The 22,364-nt window shown below is 43.4% G+C and overlaps 1 protein-coding gene across 3 annotated transcripts in view; it reads left to right on the top strand.

The window, feature by feature from the left end:
- The first annotated feature begins 5,370 nt into the window (after window positions 1-5,370).
- Window positions 5,371-22,364, top strand: part of LOC105285950 (POU domain, class 6, transcription factor 1) — a 28,021-nt gene continuing 11,027 nt past the window's right edge. The window contains exons 1-5 of one of the 3 annotated variants that reach the window (XM_020033830.2): window positions 5,371-5,591; window positions 7,452-7,613; window positions 8,190-8,443; window positions 14,370-14,586; window positions 21,467-21,647. In XM_020033830.2, coding sequence (XP_019889389.1) covers window positions 5,468-5,591; window positions 7,452-7,613; window positions 8,190-8,443; window positions 14,370-14,586; window positions 21,467-21,647 — 938 coding nt within the window. In that variant the 5' untranslated portion in view covers window positions 5,371-5,467. The remainder of the gene's footprint in view (window positions 5,592-7,451; window positions 7,614-8,189; window positions 8,444-14,369; window positions 14,587-21,466; window positions 21,648-22,364) is intronic. The other 2 variants (XM_020033829.2, XM_011350523.3) reach the window with 2 other exon arrangements.

Raw genomic sequence — 22,364 nt, 5'->3', positions numbered from 1 at the left:
CGACAGAACCCAATAATATATATATTGGGATCGTTCGGAAAAGTTTTCGGTTTTCAAGGAAAAATGAAAGGCGGTTTTTTCCCTATTTAGAATAATAATTTTTATTCAGTGATGCAATTGTATCCATTGCTTGTTCCACTATTCCTTTCGCCATCCTTCTGGCAACTTTAAGATTCCACGCTCATAGAGTCCTCTCTTATTGACAAAAATGAGCAAGTGATTTTTGACGCCTTCTAATTTGAATCGAAGTTTACATTGTCAAAGAATTTTGTAGAGACCGGAACAAATGGTAATGGATTGGTTGCCAGATCAGAGAGTATGGGTGGTGTGTGGTAGCACACCCATCCAAGCTGTAGAAGCTTCTGGCGAGTGTACCAAACTTGTGTGTGTCTGGATTGTCGTGATGGAATACGACACCTTTCCGATTGCGCCAATTCCGGTCGCTTCTGCTGATCATGAGCATCCATTCATCCAGCTGACGAAACAATACACTTTCGAATCAAATCGTTGCTGGTTGCTTGGTTAGTAGCTTGGAAAAATACGATTCCCTTCCAATCCCACCATAACAGAAATAGCATGATCTTCTTTTGATGAATATCTGCCTTGGATGTCGATTGAGCAGTTCATTCTTGCCTGGACCATGATCGTTTCGCTAAACATTTGTTGTAAACAATCATATTTTCATCTCATTATATTGCTTCAAGAAATGGTTCATTTTCTTCACGTTTCAACAATGAATCGCAGATGGTAATTGCGTCGAATCAAGTTCAATTTCCTTTAAATGTTGTGGAAACCCAAATATCGAAGCTTTGGAAACGAATCCAGGCGTTTCAATGATCGTAAAACGGTCGAATTTGATAAAATTATACTTTCAGCAATTTCGCGTGTTGTTATGCGAGGTTGCATCCACCACAAGCCTTTATTTTCTCGTCATCAGCTTTAATTGGCCGACTGACGTGGATGCATTTCAAATCGAAAATTTCGAAAACCAATTCTGACACTAGACGTTCACTCCATACCAATCTTCTCCGTACACGGCAACAATTTTGTTCTCTGCTTGCACTGCATTTTTTACCCTTTCGGTAGTAAAAAAGTAAATATTACGAAAAATGCTCACATTTGATTTTTTCCATGTTTAATGTGATGCCAACAAAAATTACTTGACAGATCGGCAACACAATAAGATACTAAATGACGATTGAAAGGTCAGTTGTCAAAATATAAACGAATTTGCGCTTTAGAGTAAGGTTAAGTATCGAGAACGCGACTAACGACATCTCTTTGTGAAAAACGAAATTACTTTCCGAACACCCAATAAAATAGCAGACAATCCACACTCGCCGGTTAGCATTCGGCGATTATTGTGAGAAACGGGGAGACACTTGAGAATTCCGTCGACGGATGTTGTTTTTTTTTTATCGAGCTGATGTTTGCACCATTTTAAGTAAGTATACCTTCGTGGAAACGATCATTGGTATTTTTTCGTTGGCGTCCTCGAGAATCTTCCGGGCGCCGTCGACAAAATTGCAGACAGCCGGCAAAGCGATTAAAAAGAAAAGTGGAGTTTTGACTTTCAACAGCGATCCGTGATTTTTCGCGTATGCGCGTATTGTTTGCGGTCGTTAGTGGGACCTGATAGGATTCACGTTGTTTCGTCTCGTATAAGAGATACCCGGGACGGATTAATGCGTACCTGTTTTATTCATTTCTCCGATAATTTCAAACTACTAACGGTGAAGCGCGCTGGTTAACCGTCCGCTGGCGAACAACCATGGTGGATGTGGTAACACATCCCATCCCAAGCTGCAACAATTTTTCACGAGTGACCAAACTTGTACGTGGTCTAGCGTTATCATGGTGAAACACAACACCTTTGCGATTCACCAATTCTCGACGTTTCTGTTTGATGGCATCGTTAATTTATCCAGTTGACGACAGTATACGTCTGAATTAATGGTTTGATTCCTTGCAAGCAGCTCAAAATACACAATACCTTTAAAGTCCCACCAGACTGACAGCATAATCTTTCTTTGGTGAATATCTGCTTTTCAAGTGCTTTCAGCAGGTTCATCACGATCTTTTTCGTTTGACGTTGTTGTAGACGATCGATTTTTCGTCGCCTGTTATCATACGTTTCAAAAATGATCATTTTCCTCACGTTTCAAAAGAGAATCGCAGATGTCAATACGCTTAGTGAGATGAATTTCTTTGAGCTCATGTGGTACCCAAATATCGAGCTTACTAATGTATCCAAGTCGTTTTAATGGTTTTCAACACTCGATTTCGATGTGTTAAGATTCTCAGCAATCTCTCGTGTCGTTAAACGCCGATTGGAATCGATCAGTGCCTTTATTTTGTCATCATCAATTTCGATTGGCCTTCTGAGCGTGGTGCATCTTTCACATTAAAATCTGCAGATCGAAATTTAGTAAACCAATTTTGACACTGCCGCAGTTTTAAAGCATCTTCGCCATATATTGGGTTGGCCAAAAAGTAATTGTGCTTTTTTATATAAATAAAAGGCGAATTTTCATGGGAAACAAAAACTTTATTAAACAATATATTACCATTTTGTTTGATTATCTTTTGCCATTTTTCAGGCAACTTCATGATTCCGCGCTCAAAAAAGTTCTTATCTTTTTAGCAAAAAAACAATTCCAAGAACCATTTGATATCCTCATCAGCAGTCAAGGTTTTACCATTCAAGGCGTTTTGCAAAGAACGAAACGAATGGTAATCTGATGTGCCAGGTCTGGCGAACATGGTGGATGTGGTAACACATCCCACCCAAGCTGCAACAATTTTTCACGAGTGACCAAACTTGTACGTGGTCTAGCGTTATCATGGTGAAACACAACACCTTTGCGATTCGCTAATTCTCGACGTTTCTGTTTGATGGCATCGTTTAATTTATCCAGTTGACGACAGTATACGTCTGAATTAATGGTTTGATTCCTTGCAAGCAGCTCAAAATACACAATACCTTTAAAGTCCCACCAGACTGACAGCATAATCTTTCTTTGGTGAATATCTGCTTTTCAAGTGCTTTCAGCAGGTTCATCACGATCTTTTTCGTTTGACGTTGTTGTAGACGATCGATTTTTCGTCGCCTGTTATCATACGTTTCAAAAATCGATCATTTTCCTCACGTTTGAAAAGAGAATCGCAGATGTCAATACGCTTAGTGAGATGAATTTCTTTGAGCTCACGTGGTATCCAAATATCGAGCTTACTAATGTATCCAAGTCGTTTTAAATGGTTTTCAACACTCGATTTCGACGTGTTAAGATTCTCAGCAATCTCTCGTGTCGTTAAACGCCGATTGGAATCGATCAGTGCCTTTATTTTGTCATCATCAATTTCGATTGGCCTTCCGAGCGTGGTGCATCTTTCACATTAAAATCTGCAGATCGAAATTTAGTAAACCAATTTTGACACTGCCGCAGTTTTAAAGCATCTTCGCCATATATTGGGTTGGCCAAAAAGTAATTGTGCTTTTTGTATATAAATAAAAGGCGAAGTTTTCATGGGAAACAAAAACTTTATTAAACAATATATTATCCATTTTGTTTGATTATCTTTTGCCATTTTTCAGGCAACTTCATGATTCCGCGCTCAAAAAAGTTCTTATCTTTTTAGCAAAAAACAATTCCAAGAACCATTTGATATCCTCATCAGCAGTCAAGGTTTTACCATTCAAGGCGTTTTGCAAAGAACGAAACGAATGGTAATCTGATGGTGCCAGGTCTGGCGAACATGGTGGATGTGGTAACACATCCCACCCAAGCTGCAACAATTTTTCACGAGTGACCAAACTTGTACGTGGTCTAGCGTTATCATGGTGAAACACAACACCTTTGCGATTCGCCAATTCTCGACGTTTCTGTTTGATGGCATCGTTTAATTTATCCAGTTGACGACAGTATACGCCTGAATTAATGGTTTGATTCCTTGCAAGCAGCTCAAAATACACAATACCTTTAAAGTCCCACCAGACTGACAGCATAATCTTTCTTTGGTGAATATCTGCTTTTCAAGTGCTTTCAGCAGGTTCATCACGATCTTTTTCGTTTGACGTTGTTGTAGACGATCGATTTTTCGTCGCCTGTTATCATACGTTTCAAAAATCGATCATTTTCCTCACGTTTGAAAAGAGAATCGCAGATGTCAATACGCTTAGTGAGATGAATTTCTTTGAGCTCACGTGGTATCCAAATATCGAGCTTACTAATGTATCCAAGTCGTTTTAAATGGTTTTCAACACTCGATTTCGATGTGTTAAGATTCTCAGCAATCTCTCGTGTCGTTAAACGCCGATTGGAATCGATCAGTGCCTTTATTTTGTCATCATCAATTTCGATTGGCCTTCCTGAGCGTGGTGCATCTTTCACATTAAAATCTGCAGATCGAAATTTAGTAAACCAATTTTGACACTGCCGCAGTTTTAAAGCATCTTCGCCATATACATGACATAACTTTTTATGAGCTTGCACAGCGTTTTTCCCTTTTCGGAAGTAATAAAACAAAATATGAGGAAAATGTTCTTTTTGATTTTCCATTTTGAAATCGACGGCAAACAAACAATCGTTAACGAAATCGTGTACTTTCTTTTTGTAAAACAAGCTTGAACTGTGAGTTGTTAACCTACATAATGAATTTGCGGTTTAGAATGAAGTTAGTTACATTTCAAGACATGTATGTCCATCTATTGGAAAAAAACGCAATTACTTTTTGGCCAACCCAATACTTAATGTAGAAAGAATAGTAATTTCTACTTAATTTGCGAGTATTAATTATTTTTATATCATATACGTTTCAATGTACTCGATTATGGAACAATAAGAGACAAAAATCAACACAAGTGTGTGTTTCCCGCCTCTGATTCACCAAGCGACCGATAGATGGCCAGGTCAGGCGTGACGTTCTCGCAAGAAACATTTGGTTAGCACCTTACAAATAACCATCTGGAAAACCGATCCGGTACTCTAATCTCCTCTTCTTTTGGACTCTTACTTAGAACATATACTAGTAGTATATGTTCTAAGGACTCTTACACTCACCGAAAATATCAAGTTTTAGTAATCCTTTAGACGACTTGTGCTGTCTGGGTAGTAAGGATTTAATAATTCAACCCGATATAAACCTGATGAGGATATCCAGATAAGGACCTAACTATTGTGCTGCGTTACATGACTGATCAGGTCCTGATGTATTTACCTTATCAGGACCTGATAATAAAATAAGGTCAACCTGATCAGGACCACTGGATAAATTTCTAGTCGGGAAGATGGACAAAACTCGCGTGAACCACATGGGATGGGAACACGCGAGGTCAAGGGTCGCGTATTGGACGACAAAAGTGGTGTTAACGCGGCGGAATCGTTGATTTTCATTCCCAGGCGGTACGGTACCAACAGCCTCGAGTACGACGGCGGCTCCCCACCTTCTGCAACCTAGCTCGGCCCCAATGGCGACGTTACCTCAGCTATTATCTCAACCGCAACCGGTCGCGATGCCTCAATTCATCCTAACGTCCGGTCAATTGGTCCAGGGCATTCAAGGGGCTCAGCTTCTTATCCCCACTTCGCAAGGTAAGTCAGCAAGTGTCTCTCGTGTTGCTTCACGCCGCATTTCGCACCGGACATGGATGATCCTCCGCAGAGCGTAACACCATTCCTCTTTCCCGTCTTGTTCTTGATCTCGAAGTGTCCATTCTTCCTCGATCGTTCACAAACGATCTGCGATAATTGCGATCGAAATTCCCGAAGCGGCTCGTGACTTTGTCCGCATGCACAAAGTTGTCGCTGCGATTGATCGACGAGCGCGACGCACCGCCCAGCGACGATGTGCCGGCGCATAATGTTGTACAATCAAGATGTGCCGATATATAATATAATATCGACTATATCTCTGACCAGCTCGGACCAAGGCCGGCCCGTCGTCCATACTTAGTGGCCCTGGACTGCCTCGGCGAGCACAGGGCAAACTCCGCAACTAATTTCAATGTATAATTAACGTCTCACTACCCCTTTCCAACCTCACGAATCCCACCCTGTCCTGCCTCCTTTCTCGGGTCCGCCTTCCACCCCCCGTGCTTGTAACCCTACCGCTCACTGGCTGGACATCGCAGCTCCGCGGATTCGGCCGCTATTATATCGATTGCGGTCCGCGCTAACTTCGTTTCTACCAAGTTGGGTTCCTATTCTGGCAATCGAGGAAGGAAGAGAGAGAGAGAGAGGGATAGGGCGAGAAGAGCAAGCTGAGGGGTAAGAGCAGCGGACGGGAGGCAGAAGGAGAACTTTGGGATTCCGCCTAAGTGGATTGAAGTTCGTGGATATGGACCGGCCGCGGTAGGATGACGAGTTACGTGGCGGCAAATAATGTTTGCACTGCTTTTCGACTCAATCGATGGTAACTGACTAACGCTCGATTGGTCCCTGATAGACGTCGAGTGTCGAGGCGAGGACGAGTCGAGAGCGCGCGGTCAATAGGTTGTCGTTCATAGAAATTATTGTCCGCGGCGATTTATTCCACGGCGAGATATCGGCCGCTTCAACGATCGAGATTCGAAAAGCGAGCGGACGCGTTAAAACGCCCCATAAAGGGGAAGAGAACGACGAGGCGTACCTTCTGTTCGTCGACCGCGGAAGCAATACCTCGCGGATCTTGCGCGATTGGACATTGGGCGTGATTAAATTATCGATATTCCCAAGAGAGTCGAGGAGAGTTCTCCTTCGCCTCCAGGATGGGCGGCGAGGCGTAAACGCTCGGAACTCGGACATTTCGTCGCTCATTGCGAGCCACGTGCTTAGATTTCGCGTTTCGCGCGAGAGGGCGAGTCCCCTGGCGGCGAAGGTATCGGCCAGCGCGAGCGCGTTTTCATTCGGTGATGCTTGAACCGCGCGTTAATCGGATTGCCGGTTGACCTTACCTCAGAACGTGAAACTTTTATGGCTGTTCGGAATACGGGATTTGCTTAGCTTAGCTGCAGGTGGCAACACGGGTACGTACTCATGATCAGTAATCATATTAAGCGCGTGTACAGGGTAATCAGATTAGCGGAGCTGGAGGTAATCCCGAAACTATTCTAAGTATGATTAGGCGTCCTTCTCGCAGCGCAGTCCAGTGCCAGTACCTGTACCCACTATTAAGATGACGATAATAGTTTGCCAACTACGCTGGCCTGCGAGGTTACCTGCCCTATGGGTTGCCTAATAATCCCTCTATGAGACTCTGATAACTTTACTACCCATCCCGGATCAGCGACGCGTGGCTATGTTCATAATGGGAATGAAGTATCTATTGATTCGAAATACGATTACATGGCGCTCTCGACGGATACGATTAATCCCCTTTCTCGCCCTTGATCCTGTAACGATCTATCCGGATCCGGATTGTCTCGTGCGTACGATCATTCTGCGTCGCTCTGAAAAATGTTCCTCGCTCTTCAGGGATCGCCACTCAGACCATCCTGACCATACCGGTCAGCCACGTCACGAACAATCAGATGGTGAACCTGGCGCTGAGCAACGGACAGGTAGTTTCCACGACACTGGCGAACCTGCAGTCTCTAGCCCAGCCGCAGAACATGCTCAACACCCCTACGAGCAACGGTAAGTCTGACGCCGAGTCGCTTACGGAAGATTTCCGTCCCCGTGCTGGCCGTAGCGCCGAACGAAAAACGCAATTAACGTTCTTCTTTCACTGCGCGCACCGACACGACGCGCAACATTTATTTCCTACCCTCACTCGGCTGCGCGCAGCGTCGCTAAATGTACCCTCCTGCATTTTAAACAGCTCGTTATTGAAATGTCGTTGTATATTTGCCGGAAGAATGAGGCGTGTAATTTATTCCTCGCCACCGCGATTTTCTTATCGACCAACAGCTACCTTCGACAAGTAGTATAATAATACCGTAACCAATTTTAAACCTAATAATACCCTCGTCAGAGAGACGTGATCTTTTTTTAATCAGTTGCTAAATGTCGCGAGTTGTTGAATAGTTAATTAGCCCTTGTTTATCAGCGATCGGTTAGACATTGTAATGCATTATGCATTATTAATGTTTAAATATTTCTGCGAGCACAGAAAAGCCCGGACGCGTTAAGATACTACCAGCGTTGCGTCTGCCCTGCGATTAATGCAGCGTCAGATATCGTAGTACGTGCGTTTGCTTGTCCTTGTATCAGTTCCCACGAGCCCCAGCCTGGCATCGGGATTAGGACTGAATCCCGCCGCTCTGCCGCATCTTCTGAGCAACAGCTCGGCGAGCCAGCAACTTCTGAGCGCGATGCAGCCTCAGCAACTGCTGCAGGCCGCTCAGGCGGCACAGGCGCAAGCCGCGCAGGCCGTACAGGCCGTTCAGGCCTCACAGCAACCGCTGCTAACGACGTCGCCTCAACAGCACAGCCACCGGCACACCTCGCATATAAATCATTACACGGTATGTCCGACCCCCTTCGCAAGTATTTCCCCCTTTCTATTGGGTTGTTCGGAAAGTTATTTCGTTTTTTCAAGGAAAAATGAAAGGCGGTTTTTCATATTTAGAATAAATTTTATTCAGTGATGCATTGACCATTTTGTTCCACTACCTTTCGCCATCCTTCTGGCAACTTTAAATTCCACGCTCATAGAAGTCCTTCTCCTTATTGACAAAAAATTGAAGCAAGTGATTTTTGACGCCTTTATTTGAATCGAAGTTTACATTGTTCAAAGAATTTTGTAGAGACCGGAACAAATGGTAATTGGATGGTGCCAGATCAGGAGAGTATGGTGGGTGTGGTAGCACACCCCATCCAAGCTGTAGAAGCTTCTGGCGAGTGACCAAACTTGTGTGTGGTCTGGCATTGTCGTGATGGAATACGACACCTTTCCCATTCGCCAATTCCGGTCGCTTCTGCTTGATGGCAGCATCCAATTCATCCAGCTGACGACAATACACTTTCGAATCAATCGTCTGGTTGCTTGGTAGTAGCTCGAAAAATACGATTCCCTTCCAATCCCACCATACAGAAAGCATGATCTTCTTTTGATGAATATCTGCCTTGGATGTCGATTGAGCGGTTCATCTTGCCTGGACCATGATCGTTTTCGCTAACATTGTTGTAAACAATCAATTTTTCATCTCCAGTTATAATTTGCTTCAAAAATGGTTCATTTTCTTCACGTTTCAACAATGAATCGCAGATGGTAATGCGTCGAATCAAGTCAATTTCCTTTAAATTGTGTGGAACCCAAATATCGAGCTTTGAAACGAATCCAAGGCGTTTCAAATGATCGTAAACGGTCGAATTCGATAAATTTAACTTTTCAGCAATTTCGCGTGTTGTTATGCGACGGTTTGCATCCACCAGAGCCTTTATTTTCTCGTCATCAGCTTTAATTGGCCGACCTGAACGTGGCGCATCTTTCAAATCGAAATTTCGAAAACCAATTCTGACACTGACGTTCACTCAATACATCTTCTCCGTACACGGCACACAATTTTGTTCTCGCTTGCACTGCATTTTTACCCTTTCGGTAGTAAAAAAGTAAATATTACGAAAATGCTCACTTTGATTTTCCATGTTTGATGTGATGCCAAACAAAAATTACTTGACAGATCGCAACACAATAAGATACTAAATGACGTCTGAAAGGTCAGTTGTCAAAATATAAAACGAATTTGCCGCTTAGAGTAAGGTTAAGTATCGAGGAACGCGACTAACGACATCTCTTTGTGAAAAACGAAATTACTTTCCGAACGACCCAATATATATATATTGGGTTGTTCGGAAAGTTATTTCGGTTTTTCAAGGAAAAATGAAAGGCGGTTTTTTCCTATTTAGAATAAATTTTATTCAGTGATGCATTGACCATTTTGTTCCACTACCTTTCGCCATCCTTCTGGCAACTTTAAGATTCCACGCTCATAGAAGTCCTTCTCCTTATTGACAAAAAATTGAAGCAAGTGATTTTTGACGCCTTCATTTGAATCGAAGTTTACATTGTTCAAAGAATTTTGTAGAGACCGGAACAAATGGTAATTGGATGGTGCCAGATCAGGAGAGTATGGTGGGTGTGGTAGCACACCCCATCCAAGCTGTAGAAGCTTCTGGCGAGTGACCAAACTTGTGTGTGGTCTGGCATTGTCGTGATGGAATACGACACCTTTCCCATTCGCCAATTCCGGTCGCTTCTGCTTGATGGCAGCATCCAATTCATCCAGCTGACGACAATACACTTTCGAATCAATCGTCTGGTTGCTTGGTAGTAGCTCGAAAAATACGATTCCCTTCCAATCCCACCATACAGAAAGCATGATCTTCTTTTGATGAATATCTGCCTTGGATGTCGATTGAGCAGGTTCATCTTGCCTGGACCATGATCGTTTTCGCTCAACATTGTTGTAAACAATCAATTTTTCATCTCCAGTTATAATTTGCTTCAAAAATGGTTCATTTTCTTCACGTTTCAACAATGAATCGCAGATGGTAATGCGTCGAATCAAGTCAATTTCCTTTAAATTGTGTGGAACCCAAATATCGAGCTTTGAAACGAATCCAAGGCGTTTCAAATGATCGTAAACGGTCGAATTCGATAAATTTAACTTTTCAGCAATTTCGCGTGTTGTTATGCGACGGTTTGCATCCACCAGAGCCTTTATTTTCTCGTCATCAGCTTTAATTGGCCGACCTGAACGTGGCGCATCTTTCAAATCGAAATTTCGAAAACCAATTCTGACACTGACGTTCACTCAATACATCTTCTCCGTACACGGCACACAATTTTGTTCTCGCTTGCACTGCATTTTTACCCTTTCGGTAGTAAAAAAGTAAATATTACGAAAATGCTCACTTTGATTTTCCATGTTTGATGTGATGCCAAACAAAAATTACTTGACAGATCGCAACACAATAAGATACTAAATGACGTCTGAAAGGTCAGTTGTCAAAATATAAAACGAATTTGTCGCTTAGAGTAAGGTTAAGTATCGAGGAACGCGACTAACGACATCTCTTTGTGAAAAACGAAATTACTTTCCGAACGACCCAATATATATATATTGGGTTGTTCGGAAAGTTATTTCGGTTTTTCAAGGAAAAATGAAAGGCGGTTTTTTCCTATTTAGAATAAATTTTATTCAGTGATGCATTGACCATTTTGTTCCACTACCTTTCGCCATCCTTCTGGCAACTTTAAGATTCCACGCTCATAGAAGTCCTTCTCCTTATTGACAAAAAATTGAAGCAAGTGATTTTTGACGCCTTCATTTGAATCGAAGTTTACATTGTTCAAAGAATTTTGTAGAGACCGGAACAAATGGTAATTGGATGGTGCCAGATCAGGAGAGTATGGTGGGTGTGGTAGCACATCCCATCCAAGCTGTAAAAGCTTCTGGCGAGTGACCAAACTTGTGTGTGGTCTGGCATTGTCGTGATGGAATACGACACCTTTCCCATTCGCCAATTCCGGTCGCTTCTGCTTGATGGCAGCATCCAATTCATCCAGCTGACGACAATACACTTTCGAATCAATCGTCTGGTTGCTTGGTAGTAGCTCGAAAAATACGATTCCCTTCCAATCCCACCATACAGAAAGCATGATCTTCTTTTGATGAATATCTGCCTTGGATGTCGATTGAGCAGGTTCATCTTGCCTGGACCATGATCGTTTTCGCTCAACATTGTTGTAAACAATCAATTTTTCATCTCCAGTTATGATTCGCTTCAAAAATGGTTCATTTTCTTCACGTTTCAACAATGAATCGCAGATGGTAATGCGTCGAATCAAGTCAATTTCCTTTAAATTGTGTGGAACCCAAATATCGAGCTTTGAAACGAATCCAAGGCGTTTCAAATGATCGTAAACGGTCGAATTCGATAAATTTAACTTTTCAGCAATTTCGCGTGTTGTTATGCGACGGTTTGCATCCACCAGAGCCTTTATTTTCTCGTCATCAGCTTTAATTGGCCGACCTGAACGTGGTGCATCTTTCAAATCGAAATTTCGAAAACCAATTCTGACACTGACGTTCACTCAATACATCTTCTCCGTACACGGCACACAATTTTGTTCTCGCTTGCACTGCATTTTTACCCTTTCGGTAGTAAAAAAGTAAATATTACGAAAATGCTCACTTTGATTTTCCATGTTTGATGTGATGCCAAACAAAAATTACTTGACAGATCGCAACACAATAAGATACTAAATGACGTCTGAAAGGTCAGTTGTCAAAATATAAAACGAATTTGCCGCTTAGAGTAAGGTTAAGTATCGAGGAACGCGACTAACGACATCTCTTTGTGAAAAACGAAATTACTTTCCGAACGACCCAATATATATATATTGGGTTGTTCGGAAAGTTATTTCGGTTTTTCAAGGAAAAATGAAAGGCGGTTTTTTCCTATTTAGAATAAATTTTATTCAGTGATGCATTGACCATTTTGTTCCACTACCTTTCGCCATCCTTCTGGCAACTTTAAGATTCCACGCTCATAGAAGTCCTTCTCCTTATTGACAAAAAATTGAAGCAAGTGATTTTTGACGCCTTTATTTGAATCGAAGTTTACATTGTTCAAAGAATTTTGTAGAGACCGGAACAAATGGTAATTGGATGGTGCCAGATCAGGAGAGTATGGTGGGTGTGGTAGCACATCCCATCCAAGCTGTAAAAGCTTCTGGCGAGTGACCAAACTTGTGTGTGGTCTGGCATTGTCGTGATGGAATACGACACCTTTCCTATTCGCCAATTCCGGTCGCTTCTGCTTGATGGCAGCATCCAATTCATCCAGCTGACGACAATACACTTTCGAATCAATCGTCTGGTTGCTTGGTAGTAGCTCGAAAAATACGATTCCCTTCCAATCCCACCATACAGAAAGCATGATCTTCTTTTGATGAATATCTGCCTTGGATGTCGATTGAGCAGGTTCATCTTGCCTGGACCATGATCGTTTTCGCTCAACATTGTTGTAAACAATCAATTTTTCATCTCCAGTTATGATTCGCTTCAAAAATGGTTCATTTTCTTCACGTTTCAACAATGAATCGCAGATGGTAATGCGTCGAATCAAGTCAATTTCCTTTAAATTGTGTGGAACCCAAATATCGAGCTTTGAAACGAATCCAAGGCGTTTCAAATGATCGTAAACGGTCGAATTCGATAAATTTAACTTTTCAGCAATTTCGCGTGTTGTTATGCGACGGTTTGCATCCACCAGAGCCTTTATTTTCTCGTCATCAGCTTTAATTGGCCGACCTGAACGTGGTGCATCTTTCAAATCGAAATTTCGAAAACCAATTCTGACACTGACGTTCACTCAATACATCTTCTCCGTACACGGCACACAATTTTGTTCTCGCTTGCACTGCATTTTTACCCTTTCGGTAGTAAAAAAGTAAATATTACGAAAATGCTCACTTTGATTTTCCATGTTTGATGTGATGCCAAACAAAAATGACTTGACAGATCGCAACACAATAAGATACTAAATGACGTCTGAAAGGTCAGTTGTCAAAATGTAAAACGAATTTGTCGCTTAGAGTAAGGTTAAGTATCGAGGAACGCGACTAACGACATCTCTTTGTGAAAAACGAAATTACTTTCCGAACAACCCAATAAAATAGCAGACAATCCACACTCGCCGGTCTACATTACGGCGATTATTGTGAGAAACGGCGGAGACACTTGAGAATCCGTCGCCGATGTTGTTTCTTTTTTTATCGAGCTCTGATGGTTTGCACCATTTTAGTAGTATACCTCGTGGAAACGATCATTGGTGATTTTTTCGTGCGTCCCTGCGAGAATCTTTCCGGCGCCGTCGACAAAATTGACAGACACGCCGCAACCGATTAAAAAGAAAAGTGGAGTTTTACTTTCACAGCGAGCTCCGTATTTTCGCGATATCGCGCGTATTGTTGCGTCGTTACGGGGACCGAAGGTATTCCACGTTCGTTTCGTCTCGATAACGACGATACCCGGGACGGATATGCGTACCTGTTATTCATTTCTCCGATAATTTCAACTACAACGGTGAGCGCCTGGTTAACCGTCCGCTGGCGAACAACATCCGCGAGGACTGGAGAGCGGGAGCACCTTTCCCGTGTTTTTTCTAACGATGCAAACGGATTTCTACCTGATCGCGGATGTGCTCTCTCGGGATCACGCGGGGGCAACGCAGAAATAATTCCCGATAGCCGAGCGGTATCTTGTTAAGAAAGTATTCTGGTGGCGGCGGCTACTTTCCTTCCGCTAATTATCCCGATCCCGACCCGGAGTCCCCGGCTCATTATAGAGTGCATAATTGGCAAAGTGGAAGAGTGCCGAGCATTGTCGTCCATTACTGGCGAGCTACTAATCCGTCCCTACCGCCGCGTTGTGTCCGCAGTCGACGGAGAAACATCACAGGGAGAGGCACGAGCAGTCGTCGCCTTTGACCGAATCCGTGGTATCCGCCGCATCCGCCCTGAACAGATTGGCCGCGAGCAACGGCGAGATCACTATCACGACGACGCATGGACCAGGCGGTGTCGGCGTGAAGGCCTCACCGAGCAGTATGCACAGTCCGAAGGAGGAGGAGGACGATCTCCTGAACGATTCACCGAGTAAGGCAACCTAGAGTTTATTTCCTTCGCCGTCACTTCGCGGTGACATTAATCGAGAGGGCCGAGGACCGAAATGATCCGCGGCCGATCGATTTGCGGTACTCTGCGCGTTCAAGAGCGACGCGTCCGCGGCGCGAAAATGATAATCGAGCTTCAACTACCCCGAGGGTAGCCGTGTCGTTGCTTCTTGACAGCTTTTAATTACAATTTTCTCAGGAGACACCGTCTTCCTATAACGCAATCATCGTGCCTATGCGAGTTGCGCACTCGCTAATGTCGCCGAGCGATTGCATGCATAATGATCGCTTTTAAAGAAGCAATTACCACATGCAAAAGGCGCGCACCTCGCGCCGGCTTGTCTCGCGGTTCCGACGATATTTTTGACAAGATTGTAATCGCGCGAGCCGCTGATAATTAAACATTGCACGTGCGAATGGCGAACGCGAATGGCATATTTCTTTCGTCCTTTGCCTCGAACGACGAGACGTTACGTCGTCGCGGAAGAGGCGATCTGAGAGTCCAACGAGCGCGGTTTAACGCGCGCTCCAAGCCGACGAATAATAACGTTTTGAACGCCCATCGATCGCGTCGAGCGCTTGACAACTCTAATAGGATATCGTATTAGGAGTGTGATTTACTTTTGAGGGTTTTTTTGCTCAAAAACGCATGTATTTAAATATGATAATGAATGACTACCTTAATCAAAATATTTTCCTTCCTTTTCTATAACTTTTTCCCATCTTTCTGGCAAGAGATGACGATAAAATGACTCTGCTTTTGAGTTGATCCATTCGTCGACGAATTTTCGCACTTCTTCGAAATTATGAAAGTGTGTATCCTCTAAAGCGTGTTGCATCCACCGGAACAAATAATAATCGCATGGAGCAATGTCCGGAGAAGACTTGCCATTCAAGCTCTAATAGTGTTTGTTTCACTGACAACGCAACGTGAGGTCGAGCGTTGTCACGAAGAAGAATCACTTTCCGTCGTTTACTCGCAATTGGTGGTCGTTTTTCGTCCAATGCTTGCTTCAACTTGTACAATTGGTGTCGATAACGATCAGCCGTGACAGTCTCGTGCGGATTTAGTACATTATCCCACCAAATACAGAGCATTACTTTTGAACCGTGAATATTGCGTCTCGGAGTGGATGTTGATGGTTTGCCTGGACCCACCCATGATTTTCTGCGTTTCGGATTATCAAAATAGATCCACTTTTCATCCCCAGTAACAATCCGAGACAAAAGACTCTTCTTTTTTTGCCTGGCGATCAACGAAATGCAAATGTTCAAATGGCACTTTCCGATAATTGATGTCGAACCCATTTCCCTTCCTTCTGAATTTTCCCCATTTCATGTAAATGTTTGGCAACTGTTGTACGATCAACATTTAATGCTCTGGCAAGAGATGGATTCCACGACGATAAAATGACTCTTCTTTTCAGTTGATCCATTCGTCGACGAATTTTCGCACTTCTTCCAACTTATCAAAGTGTGTATCCTCTAAAGCGTCTTGCATCCACCGGAACAAATAATAATCGCATGGAGCAATACGCGGGGTGCGGTAAGACTTGCCATTCGAGCTCTAATAGTGTTTCTTTCACTGACAACGCAACGTGAGGTCGAGCGTTGTCACGAAGAAGAATCACTTTCTGTCGTTTACTCGCAATTGGTGGTCGTTTTTGGTCCAATGCTTGCTTCAACTTGTACAATTGGTGTCGATAACGATCAGCCGTGACAGTCTCGTGCGGATTTAACAGCTCATAGTACACTATCCCACCAAATACAGAGCATTACTTTTGAACCGTGAATATTGCGTCTCGGAGTGGATGTTGATGGTTGCCTGGACCACCCATGATTTTCTGCGTTTCGGATATCAAAATAGATCCACTTTTCATCCCCAGTAACAATCCGAGACAAAAGACTCTTCTTTTTTGCCTGGCGATCAACGAAATGCAAATGTTCAAATGGCACTTTCCGATAATTGATGTCGAACCCATTTCCCTTCTTTTGAATTTTCCCCATTTCATGTAAATGTTTGGCAACTGTTGTACGATCAACATTTAATGCTCTGGCAATGATGGATTCGACGACGATAAAATGACTCTTCTTTTCAGTTGATCCATTCGTCGACGAATTTTCGCACTTCTTCCAAATTATGAAAGTGTGTATCCTCTAAAGCGTCTTGCATCCACCGGAACAAATAATAATCGCATGGAGCAATACGCGGGGTGCGGTAAGACTTCCCATTCGAGCTCTAATAGTGTTTGTTTCACTGATGACGCAACGTGAGGTCGAGCGTTGTCACGAAGAAGAATCACTTTCCGTCGTTTACTCGCAATTGGTGGTCGTTTTTGGTCCAATGCTTGCTTCAACTTGTACAATTGGTGTCGATAACGATCAGCCGTGACAGTCTCGTGCGGATTTAACAGCTCATAGTACACTATCCCACCAAATACAGAGCATTACTTTTGAACCGCGAATATTGCGTCTCGGAGTGGATGTTGATGGTTCGCCTGGACCCACCCATGATTTTCTGCGTTTCGGGTTATCAAAATAGATCCACTTTTCATCCCCAGTAACAATCCGAGACAAAAGACTCTTCTTTTTTTGCCTGGCGATCAACGAAATGCAAATGTTCAAATGGCACTTTCCGATAATTCATGTCGAACCCATTTCCCTTCCTTCTGAATTTTCCCCATTTCATGTAAATGTTTGGCAACTGTTGTACGATCAACATTTAATGCTCTGGCAAGAGATGGATTCCACCACGATAAAATGACTCTTCTTTTCAGTTGATCCATTCGTCGACGAATTTTCGCACTTCTTCCAAATTATGAAAGTGTGTATCCTCTAAAGCGTCTTGCATCCACCGGAACAAATAATAATCGCATGGAGCAATACGCGGGGTGCGGTAAGACTTCCCATTCGAGCTCTAATAGTGTTTGTTTCACTGACGACGCAACGTGAGGTCGAGCGTTGTCACGAAGAAGAATCACTTTCCGTCGTTTACTCGCGATTGGTGGTCGTTTTTGGTCCAATGCTTGCTTCAACTTATACAATTGATGTCGATAACGATCAGCCGTGACAGTCTCGTGCGGATTTAACAGCTCATAGTACACTATCCCACCAAATACAGAGCATTACTTTTGAACCGCGAATATTGCGTCTCGGAGTGGATGTTGATGGTTCGCCTGGACCCACCCATGATTTTCTGCGTTTCGGATTATCAAAATAGACCCACTTTTCATCCCCAGTAACAATCCGAGACAAAAGACTCTTCTTTTTTTGCCTGGCGATCAACGAAATGCAAATGTTCAAATGGCACTTTCCGATAATTGATGTCGAACCCATTTCCCTTTCTTTTGAATTTTCCCCATTTCATGTAAATGTTTGGCAACTGTTGTACGATCAACATTTAATGCTCTGGCAAGAGATGGATTCCACCACGATAAAATGACTCTTCTTTTCAGTTGATCCATTCGTCGACGAATTTTCGCACTTCTTCCAACTTATCAAAGTGTGTATCCTCTAAAGCGTCTTGCATCCACCGGAACAAATAATAATCGCATGGAGCAATACGCGAGGTGCGGTAAGACTTGCCATTCGAGCTCTAATAGTGTTTGTTTCACTGACAACGCAACGTGAGGTCGAGCGTTGTCACGAAGAAGAATCACTTTCCGTCGTTTACTCGCGATTGGTGGTCGTTTTTGGTCCAATGCTTGCTTCAACTTGTACAATTGATGTCGATAACGATCAGTCGTGACAGTCTCGTGCGTATTTAACAGCTCATAGTACACTATCCCACCAAATACAGAGCATTACTTTTGAACCGTGAATATTGCGTCTCGGAGTGGATGTTGATGGTTCGCCTGGACCCACCCATGATTTTCTGCGTTTCGGATTATCAAAATAGATCCACTTTTCATCCCCAGTAACAATCCGAGACAAAAGACTCTTCTTTTTTTGCCTGGCGATCAACGAAATGCAAATGTTCAAATGGCACTTTCCGATAATTGATGTCGAACCCATTTCCCTTCCTTCTGAATTTTTCCCATTTCATGTAAATGTTTCGTAACTGTTGTACGATCAACATTTAATGCTCTGGCAAGTTCTGAAGTGGATCGTGTTGGATTTTCGTGCAATAATGCTTGCAAATCTGCATGTTCAAGCTTTCTTGGTTGTCTCGAGCGTTCTTTGTCCTTCACACGTCTTAATTGATGGGGCAGAATCACCATAAGTTTCCACAAGAATTCTATAACCGTCAGCCGCAGTTTTCTTTTGATTAAAAAACAAAAGCAACGCATGTCGAAAATGCTGTTTCGGAAGTTGCATTTTTACGATGATATAAACACGACTGTTATTGCATCTATTGCTATAATGCTACTAAATGTCATGGATAATGTCAACACTGTAAGAAACAACAGTTATCGGAAACAAACTGACACTACAGCCATCTGTTGCAAAACCCTCAAAACTAAATCACACTCCTAATACAACACCGGGCTCATTACGGAGCATTAGTTCGTTGCTTACTGCCTTCTAGGAAGCCATAAAGATTCCAGCCGCGCGCGTAACCTCGAGAGCTCGGCTGACAATAATTTTAATAATTCACAATCATCGCGCGCTGGCGCTCCAGCGTCCCAGCGCGGCGGAATAATCGCTCGACGCGCGAAGCCTAACGATTCTCAATTGCCAGTACCAGCTGGGATCATTACTTCATAAATATTTGCCTCTCGGTTAGCTCATCTCCGCGATGATCCGCGCGAATACGCGTCAAGATCAAGATACGAAATCGCAATCGCCGGGAAAATCATTTTTCCGGCAAACTCGCTTTTTTCCGCCAGCTATTCCGCGCACGGGCGATGAAGCACAAACATAACTGCATAATATATTCCCAATGTCGGATTCTCGTATTCGCGAGTAAATCAGCGTCGTGACCTCGGCGCGCTCGTCGCGTATTTTATTCAATGCGCAATCCATAAACCATATGGCGTGGTTGATCGCGTTGCTCAATCACAGCCAAAGTCGCGATCCGGCTCTTTTTCGCGAATCTTCCTCGCGATACCGCGCTGCTACCTCATTACAGCAACGTGAATGCGAATACGGTGCGCGGCTTTTTGTTCCAAGTGCGCGAACTCGGTACTCTCGGTGGCTCGATCGGAAATTAACGATCGTAGAAACACCGTCGCGGAAGAAGGATTTGCAGTTTATTGCGCGGCGCACAAACCAGGCGAACTGGTCGAGATTACGCGGGCTATGCGAGCATTTCTATTGCGTGTATGCACGTATGCATCCGGGGTGACAGATTTACGAGAGAAATCGGTGTAGCTCGAGCTGCTTTAACGAAGCCGCCTGATGTCATTAGGCGCAGCCTTCTCCGCGCGGCGCGTTCCGGCGAATCGATTGAAATCTATGCTCGTACGAGTAGCCGAGCGGATCCCTAACTCGCTCAAAACGCGCCATTAGAATCGCTATAAAACTGAGATCATGCGCTTATCGTATTAACCCCGCGAACCGCGGCTATTTCGTTCCTCGCTCGGCGACCGGTTCGGCATCGTTTCCGCAAGTAATTCGCATAATCGACAATCAACGTTAAACACCGTACGCGCAGAATGCATCCGCGACTGGTGTCTCCTGTGAATAACGGACGTTCCACAACAAGGCGTAAATACTCGGTAAACTGATGAATGTTCATTTAAAGCCTCTAAACGCGCAGGCCGTCGCACAGTGGGCTAGAATCGAAAAAAGCTGGCCAAAGTCGAATTTTTTCAACTCTTGCAAATCTGTGCATTTCGATCTTTTTTGATTCATGGATATCAGTATTTTCAAAAATGTGAAAGGAGTTTCGTAGGAAAAATTTCCTTCCCATTAATCAACAATTAATGGGAGGCAACGCGTTAATGTTCCGAAAAACGAATTATGAATGAGTATAGGCTATAGCTTACATTCTTGTACGCGGATGCAAGTAATTTTGCTTTTTACTCTATAAATAGAATTGAAACTCTTTTCCCAAACAGTTATAACCATTACAAATGTTCGTTCATCAATTTGTGTTAATCTCAGTTTTTGTTTCTTAAAATATAAGAAAGAAGTAAAGTTCAACATCATTTTTTTAAATAGCTGTAAAAGGCTCTTTGGGATTCTTGTTTTATCATCTTGTGTAGGATTCAAACTAAGTATTTCCGTTTGAATTGTGCACACCAACGCACACCTTTGCGTTATATACAGGATGTTTCATTTTAATTTTCATATCGTAATAACTCGAAAATTTGGCGTTTTGGTAAAAAGTGTTTGAAATGAAAGTTGTAGGTTTTTAAGTGAAGCATTACATAGCAATACCAGTATGACCTTGATAGTGTTGTCAAGATCATGTACAGATCACCGTGAAATTTTTAAATGCCGCGAAACGCACGACGCGGCGCGGTAGCGACTGTAACTTTCAAGCTTCATAACTTCGAAGTATTTAACGGATAAATACTTTGTCATAGTGTTCTGAAAAGCTCTTGAGGTAAGCTACACAAATATCTAATGAAAACTGGAGGCTCCCATTAAAAAAATTCAAGGTGACCTTTACGTGACCTTGGCAACGCTATTCACGGTCATACTAGTATTATTATCTAATACCTATAACTTTTATTTAAAACATTTTTTTCTAAAACGTCATGTTTTCGAGTTATTACTTTTGGCCAGCTTTTTGCGAGTTTAGCCCACTGTGCGTCGCTGAGATGTGTCTAAAAATAACTTAACGTCAATGTTAAGCCGGGCCTTAACGTTCCTTGCATTGATCACGCACGGTTTAATGGTGACGTTTTCCTCTTTCTGTCGAAATACTGTGACACGAGCGAGAACCGGACGTTTGCATGCAATTGTCCTTACAGACCAGCCGACGATCAACGAGGCCACCAACAACGTAGTCGACGGGATCAATCTAGATGAGATCAAGGAGTTCGCGAAGGTGTTCAAGCTGCGCAGACTGTCTCTGGGCCTGACGCAGACCCAGGTCGGACAGGCCCTAAGTGTCACCGAAGGGCCTGCGTACAGCCAAAGTGCCATATGCAGGTTGGTCCTCGCAGCATCGTCCTCCTCGCGTTCGCGTCGAAACGGACGTCGCTGATAAAGATTTACTAATACGTAGAGCGTAAAACGACACAACGTGCCAGGTCACTGGAAATGGCGTAGAGGGGGTTGGGATTGTTGTTCAGAGTAGCAAAAGAGACAGGAAAAAAGAGCTGTCCGTGTGTTCGATGGGTTTACAGTTACAGCACTTTCTGTCAGGAATGAACGGCCGAAAGTAAAGCTAAGGGAATCTCGAAGCAGTCTTACGTTGTCCATTTTGTGTGCAATAAATCTTGAGCAAAATTACTCGTCGCGGATCATCCGACCGCGACGATCTCGAATTCGCCCGAGATTCGCTGAGAAAATTTCAATGCAGCTTTCGCAGGCGCGTTCAGATCAATTTCGAGACACCATGATGGAACTTATTTATACCGTGATCCACCACGATGGTTCCTGATTTACGCCGCGGTTCTCGCGTTTTAGATTTAGCTCCCGAAACGATCGGCGAAATGGACAGAGTGCCGATTACAGTATTCGTGGAAACATCGCAGATTCATTAAATGCTCGCTAAATGTGTGACGTTCGAGAAATGTTACGTTGGACGCCTCGCGCGTCCAAACTGGTCGCGTCATGCTCGTCCGTCTCTCCGATCGCGCGCGATCGCCTGTTCGAGAATGGGAACCACCGTGGTAACGCCGGTAGCACAAGCACAGCGAAGAA

Source organism: Ooceraea biroi, chromosome 13 (assembly GCF_003672135.1).
Source record: "Ooceraea biroi isolate clonal line C1 chromosome 13, Obir_v5.4, whole genome shotgun sequence".
NCBI classification, from domain to species: domain Eukaryota; kingdom Metazoa; phylum Arthropoda; class Insecta; order Hymenoptera; family Formicidae; genus Ooceraea; species Ooceraea biroi.
The sequence above is the reverse complement of the archived record's forward strand: the minus strand, read 5'-3'. Positions and strand labels throughout refer to the sequence as shown.